Source organism: Myxocyprinus asiaticus, chromosome 9, assembly GCF_019703515.2.
Source record: "Myxocyprinus asiaticus isolate MX2 ecotype Aquarium Trade chromosome 9, UBuf_Myxa_2, whole genome shotgun sequence".
Lineage (NCBI taxonomy): Eukaryota > Metazoa > Chordata > Actinopteri > Cypriniformes > Catostomidae > Myxocyprinus > Myxocyprinus asiaticus.
The window spans coordinates 48,280,722-48,304,549 of record NC_059352.1 but is presented as its reverse complement, the minus strand read 5'-3'; the positions used below and the strand labels follow the sequence as shown (position 1 = coordinate 48,304,549).

Sequence of the window (23,828 nt, the reverse complement as noted above, 5' to 3'; positions counted from 1 at the left end):
CGAATTCGCCGTTTTTTTTTTTTGTTGTTTTTTTTGTTTTTTTTCATGTGCTTAAAATGCTGCCCAAAGTCAAGATTTAAATATAGACTATATTAAAAAACGGGTTTAATCTGGCTTGAATAGGTTGAATAAACTACACATTTAATTTGTGTATCTATATGGTAAAAAAATAAAATAAAATAAAAAACTCTATTTTATTTTATTTAATATTTACTATATTCAAAAATAACACAAATATCTTTATATAATAGCAACTACTTCGTTTTGGGTCAAAGTCTATTACTTAAATTTATATATCTTGGGGGGGTGCATTCTGCGTGTTTTGCCATTATCTCCCTGCCAAGCTCTATCTCACGCTCACTGACCTGAGGGTGCTCGCGCTGTCTCTGCCTGATAATAACAGCGCGCGCCTGGGGCAGATAGAGCTGGATTTGCCCCCAGACAAACACCCACCCCAGAGGATGAGACAAATACACACCAAACAATTAATAATAATATTGTCTCTCTTTAAACGCACCTTTTATGCAAACACAAATATGATTGTAATGTTTGCACCTGCTTATTGTTGTGAGTGTGTATGCATTTCGTTTATTATTATAATTTTTTTTTTTAATGTTTAAATGTTTCATCTTTATGGCTATGCATCTGTCTGGTCTCTAATGCAGGAGGTCATTCATGTATTTCCAATTGTATTTTCATTTTCTATAGTGCCTGTGTGACGGCTGGCAAGTGGGCGCCAGTCAAACACGCGCGTTTCACTCAATTAATTTCTGCCCGCGTTCGAGACCTCATTTCATGCCCGCTTATTTTAAACCGCCTCTTTGCCGGATGTGTGCCACCATCTATTAGCTGCCTGCCTCTCTGATAGCCTCTATCGATTGCTTGATAAAAAGCAAACCCTTTAGAGCCACACACCCGGTAAAGACCCAAATGTGTCATTTGCGCATTTTCATTGTCTTCTGCGTAAATGCATGATGCCCCTCCATTGCGCGCTTTCTCAGGCACATTTTCACCTATAAATAGCTTATACAAAGTACAATATGTTGAACAGCTCTCCCAAACATCTCGTTTTAGCCTGTGACGCGTGGTACGGGGTTGCACACGGATGCACGAGGAAACTGGGCATGAAGATATGTGGTAAGTTTTGGCCATGTTCTCTCCATATAGTGCCTGTCATGTCAGTCTCCTAAAGGGCGCCATACAGGGTCTCTCAAGGCGCCAATGTTGAGGGCACCTTTACCTTGCTCTGTTGACCCAGGTTTGAATGCATTTAGATCTAAATCTGAATAGATATGGGGAAAGAGGGTGTCTTTGGGCTTTTCCGTCACAGAAAAGGTCAGTGCGCGGTTATTTACCCTGTAGGGCACTATGTGAACAGGGTCTTAGTCTTTGTTCCCTATTCTATCGCCCCTTGTTCTCACTCATCACCATGGTATTTATTGTTTTGGACCAAGCAAACAGACTTTAAAGTCAGGATTATAAATCTCCCGAAAGGAGATGTTTATCGGCCATATAGAGCGTCAGGCGAGGTTTTATATAGGCAGCTCGACAAGATTAGAGAAAAATAGCCTATAGAGACTGTGAATCAGTGTCTGGATGGAAACATTCCCTGCACGGTCAGTTAGATACGTTTTCGTAACTGGATTTGTTCTACAGTGAAGCCCTATACATCAGGAGAAAAAGGGGCTGCATATTCCCCTCTAGTCTATTAGTTTCCTTGTGGGTGGTTCTCTCTCTCTCTCTTCTTATCTTTTTACGCCACACTGCTTTTTATGGCCTGCTAAAAGATGTGAAGAGGATTGGGGGGTTTTAAAATGATGATAATGACGTCTGGGAGGATGTGGCCATGCATGTAGCTCCTGGAGAACTATTCGATTTACAACACGTCATTCAAGTATCTGCATCTCAAGAACAGATCCTCAGGATTTCATTTTGGCTGTTTTTAATGTAATTTAATTTTTTTTAAATGAACAACTAGTTTTTGAAAAACCACACCACATTCAATTCAAAGCAAATAACACACACACACACACACACATGCACGGACAAAAAATTGAGTGGATAATTATCATTCTGTTACTACATTTTGTTGATGTGTACCAACATTTGTCTAATTTTTTTAAATTAAAAATGTATTCTCTATGCTTGAAAATAATCACGCAAATTCTCACGACACAAATGTGGTATATAAGTTAAACACATAATAGGCTATGTATGTTCATGAATGATTTTTACTGATATAAAAAAAGTCACATAAATGCAACATATATTTTAAAATACTACTAAAAAGGCCGTTTTCTTATATGTAACATATACAGTATATGTCCTTATATAATCCTAAATAGTGGAATTTGAAAATGTACATATATGCCCAAATAGATATGAACTATAATTTTATATTATGTTCATTTTTGCCCAAATATCAGATTTCTTTATCATCTTTAACATCAGTAATCCGCCCGGTAGATATTCTGCTGTGCCTATTTACCTCAAATAAAAAATGCTACAGCTCTCCAGACTCGATTCTCATTGGTCAATAGTGCCCATCCAGTAATGACTGGGTGCTGCAAGTCACCTTTCCTAATTCTTGTATCACTCTGCCAACTCTGCAAGTAAGATAATACAATTATTTCGACTCAAATCAATATTTTATGCCCATTTATTAAGCCTATTTATTTGGCAAGTTGTTGTGTAATAATAAGCGGGATAATGAGCAGCCAGACATTAATTATGGCAAAATAAACATGGACAGAACTCTGATGTAAACATGGGGTTGAATTTAGCTCTTTCTGGAGACTCCGTGCTCTCTTTCTTATCACATAATAATATAATTTCAACGCAAATTATTATTTATGTCCATTTGATCATTTATTTAGAAAGTAGCCGTGTAATAAGCTGGATCTGTAGCCTACAGTCAGCCGGTAATAAACCACGACAGGGTGGACGGATAATGATACATAGATAAATCTAAATAGGCCTACATCTTTTGGTATAGTCATATTTTATGTTTATTTATTTATTGAGAGAAAATATGTAATTGAGTTGGATTGACTCATCATAACGATTTAACGAAACGAAATAAATGCCTGATCGTGCAATAAAAATGTAGGTTAGTATATAAAATAGGCCTATTAATAGGTCTATATCAAATGACAATTATTTTATACAGCTACTTGAGTAAAATAAAGGGTACTCAAACTCATTATTTTACGATCAGAGCCTTTGGTCTTTACTGTGGGAGAAAAAACAAAAATCCATTTTGATAGCCGCAATAAAATCGTGTTGCCTATTGACGTTCAGCCCATCTCTAAAGATTAACGGCATCGAATAGTCATTAGATCTTATCAGAACTGAGCCTGAATGTGAAAGATGGGCTGCTGGCAGTGTAAGGGGGGCATGAAAGACCATTCTCGGGGCGTCTGTTTTTTGTGATAATATTATGTGATAGTGCTGCTCAGAATAAGAGTGATAAACACCACGCAATGAAAACTCATCATGACCTAAAAGACGGATGTAGGAAATACGTTGTTAAATACTGTGCAATAATATTTATAATCGCACCAGCCATACAGTTATCTGCCGTCCATGTTTTATGATATGCAAGAGGTCTACATGGGTCTTCATAAATGAAATAAATCAAAATAAGAACAAAATGCATTTATAATGAATTCATACAGACTGAGAACGCCTGGGTCTCTTCCAGTAATCGTTTGGACCTCTTTGTCCGTGTTCATGTAAGTTGCACCAATGTAACATCCTCAATGAATTGGAGCTTTAGTCTATTGAATGCGCCTGTCGGCAGTTAATGACATGAAGCCATTTGGTCACTCAAGCGGAATCAGTGAAAGAGGGGATGGAGAGACCTAAACTCAACCATGTTTCAAAAAAATCCTCTGATGTCATGGCTCGTGCCACCTCTGAACCTGAACCAATCCATAAATAGCTGTGTCCCACTAAATACTCCAACCACTGGAATCACTCTTGGGGATATAAACATCTCAGTCCAAACCTGCTGTTAGTTGGTCAAAGGAGAAGCAACTGGTTTGCAAAGCCTTTTGTGTGTGTGTGTGTGTGTGTGTGTGTGTGTGTAACGTCCAGCATCAAGGCTGAGGACATGTTTTGCGATTCTTCCACCTGTTGTAATAATGCAGGTTTCCTGCAGAAGAACAACAGTTTGGATGAGAAGAATCGTATGGTGGGAGCCTTCAAGGAGAGCGCAAAAAACCAGCTGTCGTGCGACAATAGTGAGCACTTCAGCCGCACAGAGACAGACTTCTCCAACCTGTTTGCTCGGGGTAAGAGCACATCTTTATTATTTTAAATGCCTTTTAGTTTTTCAATGCACGCGCCAAAAACCAAAAGTGTTATGGTTACGTTTGTAAAAATGTCTAATCTCGCTAACACATCTAATACATGCATAGAGTGGTGTCCAGAAGTCCGAGACCACTAGTGAAAAAATATTTTGTATTATTTATTTATTTATCTATTTATTTTTTCAAATGTGGCCAGAAGGTCTTTTATCCCATACTTAGAGGCTATAGATATATAGGGCAAAATGTATGCAAAATATGCAAAATGAGCACACATTAAGAATAAACACTTCAGAAAAGGGTGCACCATTTCCTGTTAACATTTGGCATTTCATCTCAAGTTTTCTATCCACAAATTAAACTCTTTGTGATTGGATCAGGCAATGTTAGCTTGCTTTTAACATTGTTCATTTCAAATCTATTTTAAAAGTGGGTCTTTTTATAAGGTGCCTATAGGGGATTTTTAACCTCAAATATCATTTCACTTATTTTACAGTTATTGAAAACTATAAGCATTTTGTCTAAAAAAAAAAATAAAAAAAAACAAAAAAACAAATGAGATAATTTCAGGGATTTTAATTACATACATTTGCAGCATTTTAAAAGTTATACAATTTTAGGTCAAATGACCTCAAATCAGGGCCAGAGCCCTGTTTCACTCTAAGTTCATCTTATAATTAATATTTTATGTTGTACACATTAATGCAAATTAAACGGATAGTTCACCCAAAAATGAAAATTCTCTCATCATTTACTCACACTCATGCCATCCCAGATGTTTATAACTTTTTCTCTTCAGCAGAATACAAATGAAGATATTTAGAAGAATATTTCAGCTCTGTTGGTCCATACAATGCAAATGAATGGTGATCAGACCTTTGTAGCTCCAAAAATCACATAATGGAAACATAAAAGTAATCCATATGACTCCAGTGGTTAAAGCTGTATAGTCAAAAGCGATATGATAGATGTTGGTGAGAAACAGATCAAAATGATTATTTTTTTACACTTTTACTTTTACATTTGAAAGTGAAAATGGAGATTTATAGTAAAAAAGGATTTAAATATTTATCTGTTTCTCACCCACACCCAGAGGTGTAGATTCTTTGGATTATTGGGTAATCCCCCAATAGTCAACCCCCCCCCCCCCGAATATTTATACCATGATCAATGGAAACATGTAGATACTTCATGCTAGATACTTTAAATGGAAAAAACTATTTCAATATGGTTGCAGACTTTTGGACATCACTTAAAAGGCTATGCGTGTAAAAACTGATGTAATATATTTTATAATACAGTGCTATCAGCTAGCTAATCTCAATCTGACCTTTGTTAGAAATTTGTTGACCTTTTTTGAAGAGAAGGATTGCTAGATGTAGATTTTGGTAGTCTATTTTCTTGGTATTTTGCACTATAACTCTCTGTAAAGACATTAATGAAACTCTTATTTACAAAATTTGTGATTAAATATTAAATGAAAGCACCTCTTGTCTTTATTTGTATGCTGACTCAATTTATTCTAGATCTACTGCCAGCTAAAAATGGAGATGAACCCACAATCCAGTTTCTTCTTGAGATGGTGGAGATCCTCACCAATTATGTGCGCAAGACCTTCGACAGATCCACCAAAGTGCTGGACTTCCATCACCCGCATCAGCTGCTGGAGGGGATGGAGGGCTTCAATCTGGAGCTGTCTGATCAACCAGAGTCTCTGGAGCAGATTCTAGTGGACTGCAGAGACACACTGAAGTATGGAGTGAGAACAGGTACAAGCCAATGTGTTACAATTGATCAGATTTCCAATTGTGTCCAACATCAATTGTTACTTTATAAATAATGATTCTGATTCCGTGCAACGCAGTTTCTGTGAAAAAATATAATGGTAGTGGAATTTTTGTTTGGAAGACAAAATTCACAAAAACTATTCAAATTTAAGACAGTTTTGAGCTTAATGTTTGAAACCAAAAACCATGCTAAAGAAAAAATTGTGCAATTTGACTTTTGACTCCAAAACTTACAGTTTAATATAGTTTCCAATTGCCAAATGTATCTAACTCAAGATATAGCGAATAGTGCAATTTTAATTTTAGTACTAATTTAACAACAGGGATTTGAGTTGATTCTTATTATGGAAGGGTTTTTGCTGTTGTTGTGCATTTTCATTATTCATCAACATTAAATTTAATTAAATTTTTTAGATTTAATATGGGCAATTTTGGATGTTAGGTGTAATTTCTACAGGTCACTTATGTAGACAGTAAATAAATTGGATATGATCCTTGGATGTAAGAAATTGTTCCACATACTGTATATCTGCATTTGAAAGCATATCAAAACAGAATGTTTATGATTTTATGCTATAGTCAAAAGGCCATTAAGACCCACTTTGCTTGATTTTGCTTCTCCAATGCATTAAGCCACATTTAAAAGCATAGTTTAAGTGTCCAGATACTTTTGGGGCCGCTGTCAAGCTACCGATAATGCAGATTGTTTTTTGAATATAATGAGACAATCAAACTGCAACATGTTGAAATTATTTTGCTTCAGTTAGTCCATTTAATGGAATGGAAGAGTGTTTGTTTTTGCACTTTTGCACTTATAGTGCCTGTAAAATCTCTTCTCAGGTCATCCCAGATTTTTTAACCAGCTTTCTTCTGGTCTGGACATCATTGGTCTTGCTGGAGAATGGCTTACCTCTACTGCCAACACTAACATGTGAGTTATTAACATGTATGCATTGGGCAGACGCTTTTATCCAAAGTGACTTCATGCAGTACATTCAGAATATACATTTTTCTCAGTTTGTGTGTTACCTGCATGGGAATCGAACACATGACCTTGCTCTACAGTTGAGCTACAGGGAACTAAACTATCAAAATCAACCAGATCTGCTCACACTGATCTGTGTGCAGTCATTTAGAAAAGAAGTGTTGCCTTTGTTATGTATGTAAGTATTTCCATTGCGGTTATGTAAACTGTTTGTTTGAACGGTACAGCCGGAGGTGCTGTCTTTGTCAACCCCATATCGAGTGATGTCTCTGAATGCTGTAACCACACCGGTGCCCTCAGGGCGAGTGAGATTGCATATTGATCAGCCCATAGAGTTACATGTTTCCCCACTGTACTGCATGATATAAAAAGCAATTTGAACTGAGCTGTTCTATTGGACATCTCTTTCTGATGAATTACTGATGTATAAAGGCGATTTGCAAAGAAATTAAAGTATAGATTGCACTGTCACACATCATGTTGAATTTATTTGTTTCCATTCATACAGAAAGTGCACAGATGTAAGGTTAATTGTCACAATTTTTTACCCTAGATCCCTTAAAATCTTGCCAGAACAAATCTAGTAAATATTTCCTCCGTAATTGCCCATGAAAATAGATATAGTTCAGTTAACACATGTTGACTTCTTATGACGAGAGCAGGGCATGTTGTCACACTACGGGGTAAGTTGTCACAACAGGAACTTGCAATAGGAATTAAATATTCCAGACTTTTCAGCAAAATGTAAACAGTAAAACCATTATTAAAAGCAATTAATGAAATGTCAATGAAAAAAAAAAAAGAATAACACAAAAATAACAACCCATTGTTTTCGCCAACAATAATTGACAACATATAAAACACATGGGACAGCTTGCCCCAAAATAAATGTGACAGCTTGTCCCAACATGACAAGTATGTTAAATACCCATCATTCACCCAGTGAAAATCTGCTTTCAATATATAGTTGACCCTAGCTTTAATGTCTGCCAGAGTGGTTCCTGATATAACTTCCCCATGTGACAACTAGCCCCAGTTTCCCCTACATACAGTACAACAGATGAGATAAAGCTAATGAGTTTTTCCATTAAGCTTCCTGTGCTGCTTTAAAATTTTGTTATGACTGAGCCAGTGTTGCACTCAGGAGTCTTACAACACTAAAGCACAGAATGGACTTGTACCAAATCTATTTAACAGTCCATTGATTGCGTCTGACTGTGGGCTGGTAGGAAGTCTGTGCCAGCTGGGACCAGTCAGTCAAATCGTGCGTCCCTGCGGGCTGAGCAGTCTGGCCATCGCATTTTACTCCCGGAGGCCATTATGATCTCCAAGGACCAAGCACTTCATTACAGCTGTCTTTCTTAATATAAATACAGGGCTTTTTATAATAGAAGTCACTTAGTATGAAAAAGGCTTGTTAAATAGCCATAACTAAGAACAATGGCATATGGCAATAGGGAATTTCTTTGATTAACATGCTCTTATACTAATTCTTGCGACATGCAGAGAGGAAGAGAGAGACAGATTCTTTCATTATCAGATTTAATCCATGTCATATTTGCACCCTTGTGTATGTATGTAGTATTAATTATTTATTTTAACCTTCTTCAGAAGTGCAGACACAAATATTCATTGGTTCTGTTACAAAATCTAGCGAGCTTCTAGGCATCATATGCGTGATTCCATTGCAAATGCCGTTCAGAAAGGTAGGCAGCTTCATTATGCTACCTTCTAAGATACCTGCATGTGGCCAAATTCATAGACATAGTTGCATGTAACCTTGGCGGAGAAGGCAAACATCGCGAAAAGCTCCATCCAAGATGGCGGACGAAGCGAGAGAAATGTTGGTTACAGAAATATATTCAGAAATAATTAAATCTAGTATTTTTTTTTTCTCTTTTACCTATAAAATGTGTGTGTGCTTTATAATTAATTCTTATTTGAGTATCCTGTCATTAGTTTAGTAAAATGCTAACGCTGGGATTTGCTGCATACAGTATGTAGAGGGTTCCAAATTGGTAACTTATTAGTTTCTGTTCCAGTTAGGATGCTGCCTTAAGGCCCCTGCACATGTGTGTGACATCATTTAGAACAAAATCTGGCTAAAACAAAAGTTTTTGAGTTTGTTTTGGTGGTTTGTAACAGCTCGCCAGTGCGAACTTTCAGGACAACTGGCAAAAATGACCGGCTGCTAAACACCTTCTTACTGCCATTGCTCCACGTCATCGGTAGGTGTGACCGGGTGCTCTACCTACTTTCAGGCCAAAAGATTTTACAGTTGCATTATTCATTCAGTCAAGCTCAGTCAACGTGAAACTACCAGCGTGCAGAGTTATTAGCGAACTGGTGCAAACTTACCTACATCTGTTCGATCGTTCACGTAGAGAAATTTCCCAAGAAAAAGTCATGTGATTTTTTTTGTTTAAATATGCTGCCTTCATGTGCTGTCAGAATTATTCTACTTCCCACTTCTGAAGTGGTAATTATGAGTACTTCGCATTGGAAACATGGACAACACCAGGTTCGTTCATGCATTTCTTGAGGAACGTTTATTTTGACACCATAATACATTTTACTCAGGTAGGCTGCTGACGGTAATGGCATTTTGGTCAAATTAAAAGCTATTTTCACAGTGTAACAATGTACGATATCTATAAAATGGCTGCTGATATAAATAAATGTATATGACCGAAACGGCAAACGTAAGCAATTCGCTGTCTTTACCTGTCATTCTCTACAGAAACCGTCCTTTTACAACCATGCTGAAAGTTTACATCTCCTCCCAACTCTGAAACTCTGGTATAAAAATTTTATACCTGAGAGTTTCTCAGTCGTAATTACGTCTTCAAGGGTCGTTCATGTGCAACTTCCGAATGGGAATCTCATATTTACAATAATTTCGATAGCACGTGAAGGCAGCATTTGTCTTCAAAAGGAATCAGTGTCAGTGTCATCATAAATTACAATAACTGAGTGTAACTGGTGCATATTATGGCTGCGCAAAGCATGTAAGTGCATTAGCACCATGAATGCAGAATGTGAACATGACAAATTACACATTATCTACTGCATATATATTTTATTTTGAGTTTTCTTTTACTGATCTCGTGTGAATTCTACTCATAGAATGAGGCATGAAGACATTGATAACACATTTCAGTGTCACATTAGTTAAAGTTTTACATAGTATGGAGCTTCCTTATATTTAATTGTACCACTGCATGCCTCACCCAGTGGTGTGGCTGGTGTCTGAATGTTTGCAGACAGTATGCCATTGCTCAACAGTTTCAAACTTCTTTTTGGTACTGAGCCAAGAACGAAAAAGCACTTCGCCGTGAGTACCATACGCTGGGGCCTTAAGAGACCATTCACACCGAAGGCACTTTTGCACCCATCTGTTCTGGGTTTAACTGTTTTTCTATGTAAACATGTGCTAAGCGGGTGTCTTTGACCGCTGTGCCACGTCTTGGTTTTTTCTTCAAAGTCTCGCGCAGGAGCACCACGTTATTAAGACGTTGTGTCAAGATAAAAAAAAAACGTAAAGGAACATTTCAGGTTCAAAACAAGTTAAGCTCAGTCTATAGCATTTGTGGCATAATGTTGATTACCCAAAACATTTATTTAGACTCTCCTTTAAAAAAAAAACATTTGAGGTTACACTGACTACATTCACATGGACACCAGAAAGCGGCTTATTGCGAGAAAGCAGCGTTCCGGTTCACATGCACTGTATAAGGGGTGTACTCTGTTCCTTATACATGCGGCTCCGTCAGTAAGCAGCTTTCTCCAGAGCAACGTAAATTCCCTGCAACACTTGTATAAGTAACAAATATGGTATCCAAGGAAGACTTTGCTATTTTATTCCCCATTGTTTTGCTTTATTTCCAGATATTTCAGAGTTGTTGCTGTGTTTGTAACCTTAATTTTCTATTGCGACCTGCAGCGGAACTGCGCTTCAATAGTGGGGTTTTCCTCTTACGTAAAACTCTGGGATTCCCCCAATGAACGAATGCATATAAGCAAACATGAGGAAACGTCGATATTTTACATTTGGTGTGTATAAATGGGTATAGATTATAATGTATATGCTTTTCCCACTGTACTTCTAGAAATGTTGAAAACATTATTTTCAGATAGCTGCTTACTGCAAAAACCGGAATAAACACTTTTCTTAAGTGCATGTAAATGTGGTCACTGAGGCACTTACAGTGGAAGTGAATGGGGCATATTCGTAAGTGATAAATACTCACTGTTTTGAAAGTATAGCCACAAGATGTAAACAATATGTATATTAATACGATTTTAGTGTGATAAAATCACTTAATGTTTTCTGTGTAAATTTATATCCAATTGGCTATGTAATGCCGTAAACCCTTTAAACAACTTTACAACTTTATAGCTCAAATAATACACAAGTTTTAACAGAAGAATTGATGTGATTTTATAAAATTATAAGCTTCAAATTTTTGCCTTTAAACTCAAAAAAATTGGCCCCATACACTTCCAATTATATGTGCCTCATTTTTCTTATAATAAAAGGAATTCTAAATGAATTTTTATGGTAGTCTCGAGACACCTGTCTTCTGTTCCATCCGTTGTGCTGCATCTTACAATTTTTTAGCGCAAGAACGATATACTTCGGTTTTTCACGTACCGCTATATCACAAAGTGTTTGTGATGCAAATTTCGTCCTCAGCACAGTATGCACGGGCTGTCCATGTGCAGTCCAGTTTTCAAAGACGGTCAAAATGGTATACTTTGAAAGACTAGAGCGCTCGACCATGAAATTAAAAATACCCTAGCCTTCAGAAGGCAGCTGCCTCTAGGCAGTAGACAGTAAGGCAGTTCACTAGGTTTTGGAACAGAGCCAATAGAGCTTATTTATTTATTTATTTATTTTACCTTGTGGCAATTGCTTCAGATGTCACCACAGTGTGACTTTCAATACAGTATACATGAAGAACACCCGCTACTGCCACTGACATTTACTGATACTACTGACACTGCCAGTGGTTTTGATTTCTTAAATTAAACCTTGAAGTTTGCCCTCTATTCCTGTAAAACATGAACATGATATTAAAAAACACTATTTTTGTATCTGAGAGTATGTGAATATGTGGTTACATCCTTGGTTGATCCGTAGCACGGGGCTTACGCCAGAGATACTTATTATCACTAACTCATGTTAACTAACTATCGAGTCCTCTAAGAGAACTATGGTGTAGGTTTTTACGAGATATGAGAGTGTAAAAGTCTGTCTGATCAGAATCAGAATCAGCTTTATTGCCAAGTATGCTTACACATACAAGGAATTTGTCTTGGTGACAGGAGCTTCCAGTGCACAACAATACAAAACAGCAATAAGACATAGATAATAATAAAAAAATAATTAAATATTGAATAAAAAAATAAATAAAAAAGAATAATAATAAATAAATAAAAATTGAATAGAAAATAAAGTATATATAGAATACACAATAAGACATACATACATACATACACATACATACATACACACACACACACACACACACATATATGCATATATATATACACACATACATACATACACATATATGCATATATATATATACACACATACATACAAATACACACATACACACATACATACATACACACACAGACACATACGTAGTGCAAATCTAATACAAATCTGTTATATACAGTGCAAGGAAATGTAATGGCAGAAGAGGTTGGATGTGTTGGATAAATATAAAAAGACTAGACTCTGTATTGCACATAATTATTGCTCAATGGGGCAGTTTTAACCGTTCATGAGATGGATAGCCTGAGGGAAAAAAACTGTTCCTGTGCCTGACGGTTCTGGTGCTCAGAGCTCTGAAGTGTCGGCCAGAAGCGTCTGATGGTTCTCTCTCAAAACCTTCTAAGTTGCTTTGATGTCTACAGTCTACAAAGACAGATGCCTTCTAAAGCATTGTCCACACTAATAGGTTTTTGGTTGAAAACGCACTGATTTTGCTATGTTTATGCCTCTCGGCCACACTGGAACAGTCTTTTCGTCCACTGAAAACTGCTCTCGAGAGCCACGTTCTTTGGAATACAATGACATTAGGAAACAAAAAACGTGTTTGTGTGGACGTGGTCTAGGTTTTGGAACAGAGCCATTGATTAGTACTTCACTTTCTCTCTGAAGCTCTAAAAACAGACGCATTTACAGCCTGGAATCTCATGCTCAACATTTCTCCATCTCCCGCACATTATTTTGTCTTCTTGCTCTATGGATAAAGCTGTTTCATCCGCCTCCCACCGCTCACTGCCCACATTTTAAAGGACTTCACCTGCAATTTTTTAAAACATTTAATTTCTTCACTGCCGTGAGTGTCGCTTATGGTTTCCCCACCTCCCAGCTTAACTCACACACACTCTTTATAGAAAGGGCTTTGTGAAAATATAAAGGGAAGTGTCCTGTTGTCTGTGATTCAGTGATTGAACGGGCTGCGAACGCTGCTTATTCTGTCATTATTCACTGTGACTAATTCACACCCATTATTTCTCATCAGCAGGGACACACACTGACCGGCAGCTAATGGACTAACACACACACAGAATTACCAATACACACCCTCAAAATAGCTTCACATAAAAGACATAAAAGACTATATTTTTGAAATATTTGAGAAAATGTCAGTGTGTTTGATGGTGCAAAACTTGCCGCCACTATTTTTGGGTGTTGTGGATAGTTGTCAGGGTGTTTCTATGCAGTTGCTAAGGTATTCTGAGGGTTTGTTTTTTTGGAGCTTTGCTATAACTTTCTATGAGGTGTTAAGTTCTTCTAGGCATTGTTAACCCTATAACGGCGTGTGTATCAAATATGATACACAATGTTTGACGGCTCCTGTTTCACTCTCTGCTCAAGCTGATGAGCCAGACAACCTATAGTATGTAAGTTTCACAAGTTTATGGCACCATCTAGTGGTTATTTGTGAAAAAAGTGGTTTCAATGTTTATGTCGATCTATTTAAAATGGCAGCAGACTTGGCAAATGTGACTCTTATGTTGGGATAAATGACAGCTTATTTTAATAACGTAAAATGACAGTAATTATTATATTGTTACTGATATTTTAAAATGAGTATTTGCTGAATATAAGCAACTTGTGCTTGGTTAAAATTCTGTATATTATTTTATTGAAGAAAAAAAACCTTGGAAATCTGTGTATCAAATATGATACAACAGGCTTTTGAGGCATATCTCTCAATCACCATTACATTGCATTCATGCCTTTGAAAATTCTACATAAACATTTTATGATATATTTCAAGTGTGAACTAAAATTTCTGTGTATTTTCATATATGCAGCCTGTGCTGTCTTTATAAAGATTTAATTATTTTAAATTACAAGCGATTATGTCATCTTACCATAAGTTCCTGAGACCCAGCGAAAAAAGTTTTACATTTTCCCTTTTTTAAATGTCAATATAGTGTTTGGTGCATAAATTACATATGATAAAAATTGTTTATTGAAAAAGTAATATTTTATTCATATTGAATTTGATGCACTGAATTGAACTGTGATACATTTCAATCCATATTTATAGTCCAAGGAGAGGAAGCTGTCTTCTGAAAAATACCTCAAGATTTACCACTGTAGCATGAATGGGCTAAAATAAATGAAATAATTGTCCTATACAAAAATGAATTGCTGGGCCTCAGGAGGATAATGACCTTTAAAGCCTAATGTATCAAATTTGACATATATATATATATATACGATTTCTTTTTATAGTTTGTCTAATGGTACTTAAAACAGTTTAATGTCAAAAAACAACATTTTCATATGTCAGGCTTTACAGGGTTAAGTGGTTGCTAAGGTGTTCTGGTTAGTTAATAGGACATTGCTAGCTGGTTGCTACATTTGAAAATTTTCAAAAATGCATTTTCTTTTTTTTTTTTTTTAGGGATTATTAGGTGGGTGCTAGAGTGTCCAGGGTGGTTGATAGGGCATTGCTAGATGGTTGCTAGGGTGTCCGGTTTATAGGGCATTGCAAGGTGGTTGCTAGGGTGTCCTGGGTGGTTAATAGGGCATTTATTTTTTTGCTTGTTTCTGCATCCATGGTGTATCCATCTATTGTATATTCAAAATGTTTTTTTCTTTTTTATTCATGTCTGTTGCACAAAAATTCTAAAGTTTAATACTTGGGATTGGGGGTTGTCAAAAATTCTGTTTATCTTGAGCATTTTATTATGATTGTATGATCTGTTCTGCACATACATATCACACTAAATCAAATTTCATAACATTACAGTACATATAAAATAGTCTCAGCATGCAGTAAGCTGCAAGAATACTTTATTCAGGCTGGTATTCAATTTCCTGTTGATTTCTATGTGAACATGGACAAAAAAAAAAAAAAAAGCACATTTTGTCAAATCAAACATGTGTATAGACCCGCACAGAAACATTATTCTGCATATGACAGAATGACAGCAGGAATCGTGACTTAGCTGCACATTATTGATGATTCTCTATTATTTTACCGTCTTAAATCTTTGTTCCTCTTTGTTATGGAACAGAACAATGAGTCTGCCCGAGGCTGTTCCATGTCCTAGTTATTTCATCACATACTCATCCACTTCGGTCCATCCTTTTGCTGAATGAGATGGATTTGTGCTGAAGCGTATTCTTATCTCGTCTGCGCAGACGTCCGCTGATTTGTGCTCTGTCTGTCTCACATCAGGCTGTACTCCTCCATTTAGACCAACTGATATTCATCAGAGCACTGACTCCCTTCATTAAAACACCCTGAAATGAGCACTTATCTGGCCCATCACACCCGTCTTTTAATTAGCGAAATTCAAAGCAGCCAAGAGGGGCTGAATTTATCTCTGATGGAAGTGTACATTATGCTAAGAACCATAATGCTCAGAGGTGTTTTTGCCTGAATTTTTACCATTTTAAAGTTGTTAAACATAAGGTGTAATCCCATGAAACCTGTCAAGAAAATGTCCAGGCCAAATCTAAATTACAATAAAATCAAATAAATAAGAAGAAATTATGTTGTGTGTAAAACAAATATTTGTTTTTAAACAAAATTAACTTGAATTTACATTGTAAAATTATTTTCAGCAAACTTAACCACGTTTTACCCAATTCTTGGACATTTTACTTTTACTGTTCTCATTGTTTTCCATGATGATTCTCATTATCGTAACAAAGTCAGTTTTTACTGTGTGAAGATTTTCTTTATTATTAAAATCAGCAAAAAAGGCAGTACCTAGGGATGTATGATGTATAAATACTTTACGATTTAACCCCTTAAACTCTGATGAATGTTTGGGCTGCCGTCCGCAATTTTTCACACTCAAATTTAAAAGCTCATCATTCACATATACTGTGGACTAATTGCAAAAAATTGTCTAATTCCCCTAAATAATAAATAAAAAAGACTCCAGTTATTCATAAATAATTTTGTATGTGTTTATAATCTTATGATAAACAAAGTTTTTTTGGAAAAAAAAAAAAATATATATATATATATATATATATCTTTTATTTATTGTTGTCCTAACATTGTAAACATGTAATTCTAGTTCTGTTCACTCTACCTCACTTTGAAAATTTTAATTTTATTCAACTAGATGGCAGCAAGCACTAGAAAAAATGTTTTCTATCACATTCCATCACAATTTACAGGTCTGAAATGTAGGTGGCGCTCTAAAGCATTTTAACCATCACAGATGTGCTCGTCCACAGACATTCAGTCTACTTTTCAGTTCAAGCACCACCCTCGTTGTTTTATTGAATATCTCAGCCTCTGAGTGGACTAGAAGCTCAATCTAGGTGTCATTAGAAAGCTGAGATGCTCCTTTTGTGATGATATATATAAACATTTTATCATTAGTATTCGAAAACATTTTCAGATTATTTGTTTAGCATGCTTTTCCTGCTGGATGGCATATTTTGTTCTTGACATCTAAAATATAACACTGGATTATTCAACCACACAAGCTCACAGACAAGTAAAAAATGGCTCATTGGAAAACTGCAGATATAAAGTTTTTAGCCGTTTGGGGCTTACAGCAGCAGTGATCAGCGCTTTGTATTTGATCGACATTTGTATTTGATGACTTACATAAATCATATTTTACTTTGTGATTCTATTGAAAATCTTTTGAACTGTGGTATTAGGGCAACAAAAGATACTGTACAGTCACATTTCTGAGAATGAGAGCTTTCATTTGCTATATGATTTGTCAATTTAGGTGCTAAATGAAGGACTTTTATTTTCCTATAAATATTTCTACCCCATTACCACTGGGGGGCACTAATTTTCAACGCTAATGATTTGAGACCTTATTTTGTTATTTTAAGTAACATAAATGCAGAAGTGATGATTATCTCTGAAAAGTTCAGATTGTGGTGTGCCACTATGGTGACCACATACACCTTCAAGGTGGAGGGGGACAGCCGTTCCTCCGGCCTCTCCTGCAGGAAGGAAAGCACTGGCCTGACTGTGCATCTCTGAGGGTCTTCAGCTCAGGAAGAACACCAATTCGTGAACCGACGCCACTTCAGGTTATAAAGCTGCCTCGTGGAGGGAGCTCTGGCCTGAGTGATCGTGTCTACCACTGCTGGTGGTCTTCCACGCCTCGTCTAAGGGCCAGACATGGAGGTTCCAGAGGTCTGGGCATGGGTGCCAGATGGTGCCCCGTCCCTGAGAAAGAAGGTCCTTCCTCAGGGGAATTCCCAGGGAGGGGCTGTCGCAAGGAGCGTCAGGTCTGAGAACCAAGTCTGGGTGGGCCAATACAGGGCCACGAGGGTGACCTGCTCCTCGTCCTCCCTGACCTTGCGCAGGGTCTATGCAAGTAGGCTCACTCGGGGGAATGCATACTTCTCCACTCTCCCCTGAGCGTCACCTGCTGTGACAGCGCGTCCACTGTGGTGTTGAGGTTGCCCAGGATGTGAGTGGCCTGCAGCGACCTCAGTTGCGACATGCGACGTGAGCATAAGCCGCCTTGGCGATTTATATACGCTACCGGATCAACAGCAAAAGCCTCCACAGGGCGAGCAATACTGCCAGCAACTCGAGGCAGTTGATGTGCCAACACAGTCGCGGTCCTGTCCAGGAGCCAGCGGCTGCGTGCCCGTTGCACATGGTGCCCCAGCCTTGCTTGGAGGCGTCTGTCGTAATGACGATGAGCCTGACACTTGCTGTAGGGGAACTCCTGCCTTCATCTCAAACTCTTGGCTGTGCTGAGGGGACCCTCGAAGCACTTACCTTGCTCCATGTACCCGGCACTGGGGGGGTCGGTGACGGGGGAGAAGGGACTTTTTGACCGTCCTCATAGTCCGTCACAACCACCTGGCTATGGGTGTGAGTGTGGTGCAACCGGACGTGCGAAGGCGGGGGGCCCGCGTTCACAGCGTCTAAGTCGCAGGTGCTCAGTGCCCAGTTGCCGTGATAACAGTGGTCGTAAACACTGGCTATGTGACCCAGGGAGGAAACTGCTCTTTTGAGAATGTGGGTACTGCAGCCTGTTCGGTGTGCGCGAACATAATAGAAAAGGAAACCAAGGATTTACCTCCCGGCCCTCCACCGGGGGATGGAGTGGTCTGGATACCAGCTCCGGGTTTACAGCAGACATCTCGCTCCCTGGGTCATCCATCTCAGGAGCGCTTAGGAGCCTTCCGGGTCCTCGTGCCGGCCCGTGAGGCGGGAGGCATCAGCTTCCTGCGGGGGGCTGTACGCTGGGGCCGAGAACTGGGCTCGGGCTGAGGCGGAGCCGCCTGGGCTCTCGCCGCCGCAGGGGGATGCCCTCGGTGAGTAGACGGGATACGGTATTTTGAGCAGCGACGGGGCAAAATGTGTTGTATAGCCTCCGTCTGCTTCCTCACTGCTGAGAACTGCTAGGCGAAGTCCTCGACAGTGTCGCCGAATAGGCTGATCTGGGAGCGTTGGGAAAGCGAACCTTTCACGTCCACGTCCCTCATCTCGACCAGATTCAGCCACAGGTGGCGTTCCTGGACCACGAGGGTGGACATTGCAATGTGTCAATGTGTGTGCTCTAAAAGAGAAAATATATTCTTTAGCAGGAATATAAACTCTTTTAGCGCTGTCGAAGTGCCTAGGGGCGAAATCTGGAAATGCGCCGTATATCCAACAGCAAACGCTTCTTAAGAGGTGAGCGGAACAGCAGTAGTATTCAGCTCTCTGACAGTACAACCGCTCGGCTCCGAAGAAAAAATCTGAATGAGTGGTGAGCCAGCTCCTTTTATACCTGTATGTCTGGGGGAGAGGCATGCAAATTCCACTCGCCAATTCTCATTGAATTGACAGGTTTTGTGTGAACAAACCTCCTGATCATAGTCTTCTTGTGTGTGTATCTCTGTTTCTCTTCTCTGACAGGTTCACATATGAGATCGCCCCTGTGTTTGTTCTCATGGAGCAGCTGACCCTCAAGAAGATGAGAGAGATCATTGGCTGGCCTAACGGAGAGGGCGATGGACTATTCTCACCTGGTAAACACATTAAATAATCCATAACAATCCAAACATGTGTCACAAATAACAAATAAACCAAACAAATGAGACATATAGTATGTTTAATATTTACCCCTCTTCACAAAAATAATGATATTGCTCACAATGTAGGTAATAATATTACTATGGAAAATGTTTGATCTTCCTTCAAAGGAATTGTTCTTACAAAAATGTCAATATTTGTCATGTACTAACCATCATATCAGTTTAACCACGTATCATCTGTATTCTTCCATGAAACACAAGATGTTAGGCTGAATGTCCAAGCTGCTCTTTTACATGCAATGGAAGTGGGTGGTGATCTATACAAAAAAGGAAAAAAGAAAAGCTTAATTAAAGTATCAAAGTAGTAGTCTGTACGACCTGTATACTATCTAATTCTTTTTAGTGCACATGTTTGAAAAACGTGCTAGGTTTGACGTCGATGACAATGATTACTTACATTTTGTGTAACATGAAAGAAAAGCAAATAATACAGAGTTGGAACGACATGAGGGTGAATAAATGGTGACAACATGTTAATTTGGGGGGTTAATGACCTCTTAATATAATATTTATTTGAAAAAAGCTGCTGTCTTTGGGCCTGGACATGAACTGATTGTAATTTTCTTATCTCTCTTCACAGGTGGGGCCATATCAAACATGTACAGTGTGATGGTTGCGCGGTATAAGTACTTCCCAGAAGTCAAAACCAAAGGCATGTCTGCTGCACCACGACTGGTGCTTTTCACATCTGAACATGTAAGTAGACACTGCTTGTGTTAAAGGGATAGTTCATCCAAAAATGAAAATGCTCACATCATTTACTCACCCTCATGTCACCCCAGATGAACAAAGATTTTTAGAAGAATATTTCAGCTCTACAATGCAGTTGAATAAGGTCCAAAAATTTGAAGCTCCATAAAGCATATAAAGGCAGCATAAAAGTAATCCATAAGACTCCAGTGGTTTAATCCATGTCTTCTGAAGCGATCCAATCAGTTTTGGGTGAGAACAAACCAAAATAATACTCCTTTTTCACAATAAATCTTGACATCAGCAGTCTCCTTGGCGATCATGATTTCAAGCTCGGTTACACTTCCTAGCACCATCAAGCGCTCTGCGCATGCTTCAAGCACTAGGAAGTGTAATCGAGCTTGAAATCATAATCGTGCCTAAAGACTGCAATGGAGTTATATTTTGGTCTGTTCTCACCCAAAACCGATTGGATCGCTTCAGAAGACATGGATTAAACCAGTGTAGTTTAATGGATTACTTTTATGCTGCCTTTACATACTTTATGGAGCTTCAAAGTTTTAATCACCATTCATTTGCATAATATGGACCTACAGAGCTGAGATATTCTTCTAAAAATCTTCGTTTGTGTTCAGCAGAAGAAAGAAAGTCATACACATCTGGAATGGCATGAGGGTGAGTAAATGATGAGAGAATTTTAATTTTTGGGTGAACTATCCCTTTATCCCTTTATTGTTCCCCATGAACAATAGCAAGTGTGCAATCCAGTTTTACAAAAGATTTGTCTCCCTCTAGGGGGAATATATATTATTTTAGTTGAATTAGTAGTCAATATACAGCAGTGGAATTCTCTTACAGTTTATTCTATAATTATTATTCATTTTATTCTGTAGTATTTTGTCCATTTGGTTAATTTGGCCACTTTGTTGCTTTTTTGTAGAGTCATTATTCAATCAAAAAGGCAGGAGCTGTTCTGGGCTTTGGCAAAGAAAATGTTATCCTGCTCAAGACAGATGAGAGGTATCATCACTATACACTTCTGTGTCACTTATATAAGGGTAATAAGAACATAAAAATCAGAACAAATCAATATATTCAGAATAACACTAAAGTCAACATGAAACCAAACTTGACGATGCTTTATCTGCATGTTATTCCAAAATAGAAAAAAGTTTGTCTTCTAAATCTTTCATCAAAATGTAATAACCTTTTAAATGGAAATCCTTTTGTTGAACATCCTTTCAAAAGTTAAAAATGGTTTCAAACAGGTTTGCAAAAGCCATTTCATGTTGACTATAAGAGCTATTGCTGCTGTTACAGAGATATATAATGGCTAATGTTACAAAAATGTGTTTAAAAAGTTAATTTACCCAAAAAAGAAAAATCTGTCATAATAGAACACAAAAGGAGAAATGCTGATGAATGTACTGGCCGCTCTTTTCCATATAATCAAAGTGAATGGGGACTGTTGAGCTCAGAAACCACAAAAAAACATTTCAAAACAGTAGTCTATATAACTTGTGCACTACGTCCAAGTCTCCCGAGATCATTCCATAGCTTTGTGTGGCAAACATACAGAAATGCAAGTCGTTATTCACTTGCCCACCGTAAGACCCGTCACACCAGGTTCAACGTCAGTGACAACTGGTTATGTCATATTGAGCCACGGAAGAACGAAAGTAATTTTATTATTCATGTAGTACGTCCCTTCTCCTTATATCTCATTGGCTGTCTTGTTTCAGGGGGCGTGTCATACCGGCTGACCTAGAGGCCAAGATCATTGATGCCAAACAGAAGGTTAGTAGCTGTACTATCCTGTAATTATAGTCCCATCAGTACTCAGAGCTGAGACAAGTCAGTGAGAGTATTTAACCCCAGTGCCTGAAGACTTCACCGGATCAATACTGAAGCAGGTATTCCCCAATGGATGATGGATGAATTCACCTTCAAGAACTAATTTTAGGTCCATCTGTTAAAAAAGTGGTGACTGTTAGGGCATAAAATTAATTAATTCTCATTATCATCAGGACAATCAACAGTGTCTCTCTTCAGTGAATGTGGCTTGTTGAAGGTGATTTTAAATGTTTATTTTAGGGTTATGTGCCACTGTTTGTGAACGCAACGGCTGGAACCACAGTTTACGGAGCATTTGATCCCATCAATGACATCGCTGACATCTGCGAGAAGTACAACCTGTGGCTACATGTAGATGTGAGTTTAATTTGATTTAAACCTCTAACCTCCTTAACTGTCCATTGTGTTTAATAAGTATTTTAGTGAATGATTCAATCAAAGGTGTTTGTGTGTCTCTAGGGTGCATGGGGTGGAGGACTGTTGATGTCTAGGAAACACCGTCACAAGTTAAGTGGCATTGAGAGGTATGTGAAAACCCCACTTGATGGTGCACTTTAATTACGGTATATTACAGTAACAGTGCAGTGGAAACCCTTTGTCTGTTTGTTGCAGGGCAAACTCAGTCACGTGGAACCCTCATAAGATGATGGGGGTACCATTACAATGTTCAGCCATCCTGGTCAGAGATAAGGTAAGAATTTGGGCCAGAAAACACTCAAAGATATAAACAGTTTTTTTTTATCACATACTAAGTCCACCCAGAGTATGTATATTGCACATAACACTGGAAAAGCACTTTCTTTTTCTTTTCTTTTCTTTTTTTATCCCCTTTTCTCCCAATTTGGAATGCCCAATTCTCACTACTTAGTAGGTCCTCGTGGTGGCGCGGTTACTCACCTCAATCCGGGTGGCAGAGTACAAGTCTCAGTTGCCTCCACTTCTGAGACAGTCAATCCGCGTATCTTATCATGTGGCTCGTTGTGCATGACACCGCGGAGACTCCGCATGTGGAGGCTCATGCTACTCTCCACGATCCACGCACAACTTACCACGCACCCCATTGAGGGCGAGAACCACTAATCGTGACCACGAGGAGGTTACCCCATGTGACTCTACCCTCCCTAGCAACCGGGCCAATTTGGTTGCTTAGGAGACCTGGCTGGAGTCACTCAGCACACCCTGGATTCGAACTCACGACTGCAGGGGTGGTAGTCAGCATCAATACTCGCTGAGCTACCCAGGCCCTGGAAAAGCACTTTCTTGATCTGGCAAGCTCTAATCTCATTGGCTGGCTTAATTCAACTTCCGGGAGTAAGGGCACATAGGTTTTTCTCAGTCCGCCATGAAAAAAAAGTACTGGGTTGAGACAAAATTTCTTTCGAGAAGACCGAAGTTTACCAAGTTAGTGGCATAAAATCTTTTTATTTAGTGATATTTTGTTTTAAGACATTTAATAACAAGTAAAATAGTTATTTTTTTGCTGAACTTCTTTTCTAAATTAAGGGGCGGACACACTAGGCATTGAGCATGCAAATTTTTTTCGTAATTTTCGTAATTGAAGGTTCCGTCACGCGGGAGGACTTCTGTTGTAAGTAAATAATAGATCACAAAAAACAAATAATAATATGTTAAAA

At 38.3% G+C, this 23,828-nt stretch overlaps 1 protein-coding gene across 3 annotated transcripts in view; it reads left to right on the top strand.

The window, feature by feature from the left end:
* Positions 1–23,828, top strand: part of gad1b (glutamate decarboxylase 1b) — a 33,297-nt gene that overhangs the window by 2,010 nt on the left and 7,459 nt on the right. For 2 of the 3 annotated variants that reach the window (XM_051706907.1, XM_051706908.1), the window contains 11 exons: positions 1,075–1,137; positions 4,152–4,295; positions 5,837–6,079; positions 6,938–7,028; positions 19,472–19,584; positions 20,231–20,346; positions 21,281–21,360; positions 22,083–22,137; positions 22,435–22,551; positions 22,654–22,718; positions 22,807–22,885. In XM_051706907.1, the coding sequence (XP_051562867.1) occupies positions 1,075–1,137; positions 4,152–4,295; positions 5,837–6,079; positions 6,938–7,028; positions 19,472–19,584; positions 20,231–20,346; positions 21,281–21,360; positions 22,083–22,137; positions 22,435–22,551; positions 22,654–22,718; positions 22,807–22,885 (1,166 nt within the window). The remainder of the gene's footprint in view (positions 1–1,074; positions 1,138–4,151; positions 4,296–5,836; positions 6,080–6,937; positions 7,029–19,471; positions 19,585–20,230; positions 20,347–21,280; positions 21,361–22,082; positions 22,138–22,434; positions 22,552–22,653; positions 22,719–22,806; positions 22,886–23,828) is intronic. The other variant, XM_051706909.1, reaches the window with a different exon arrangement.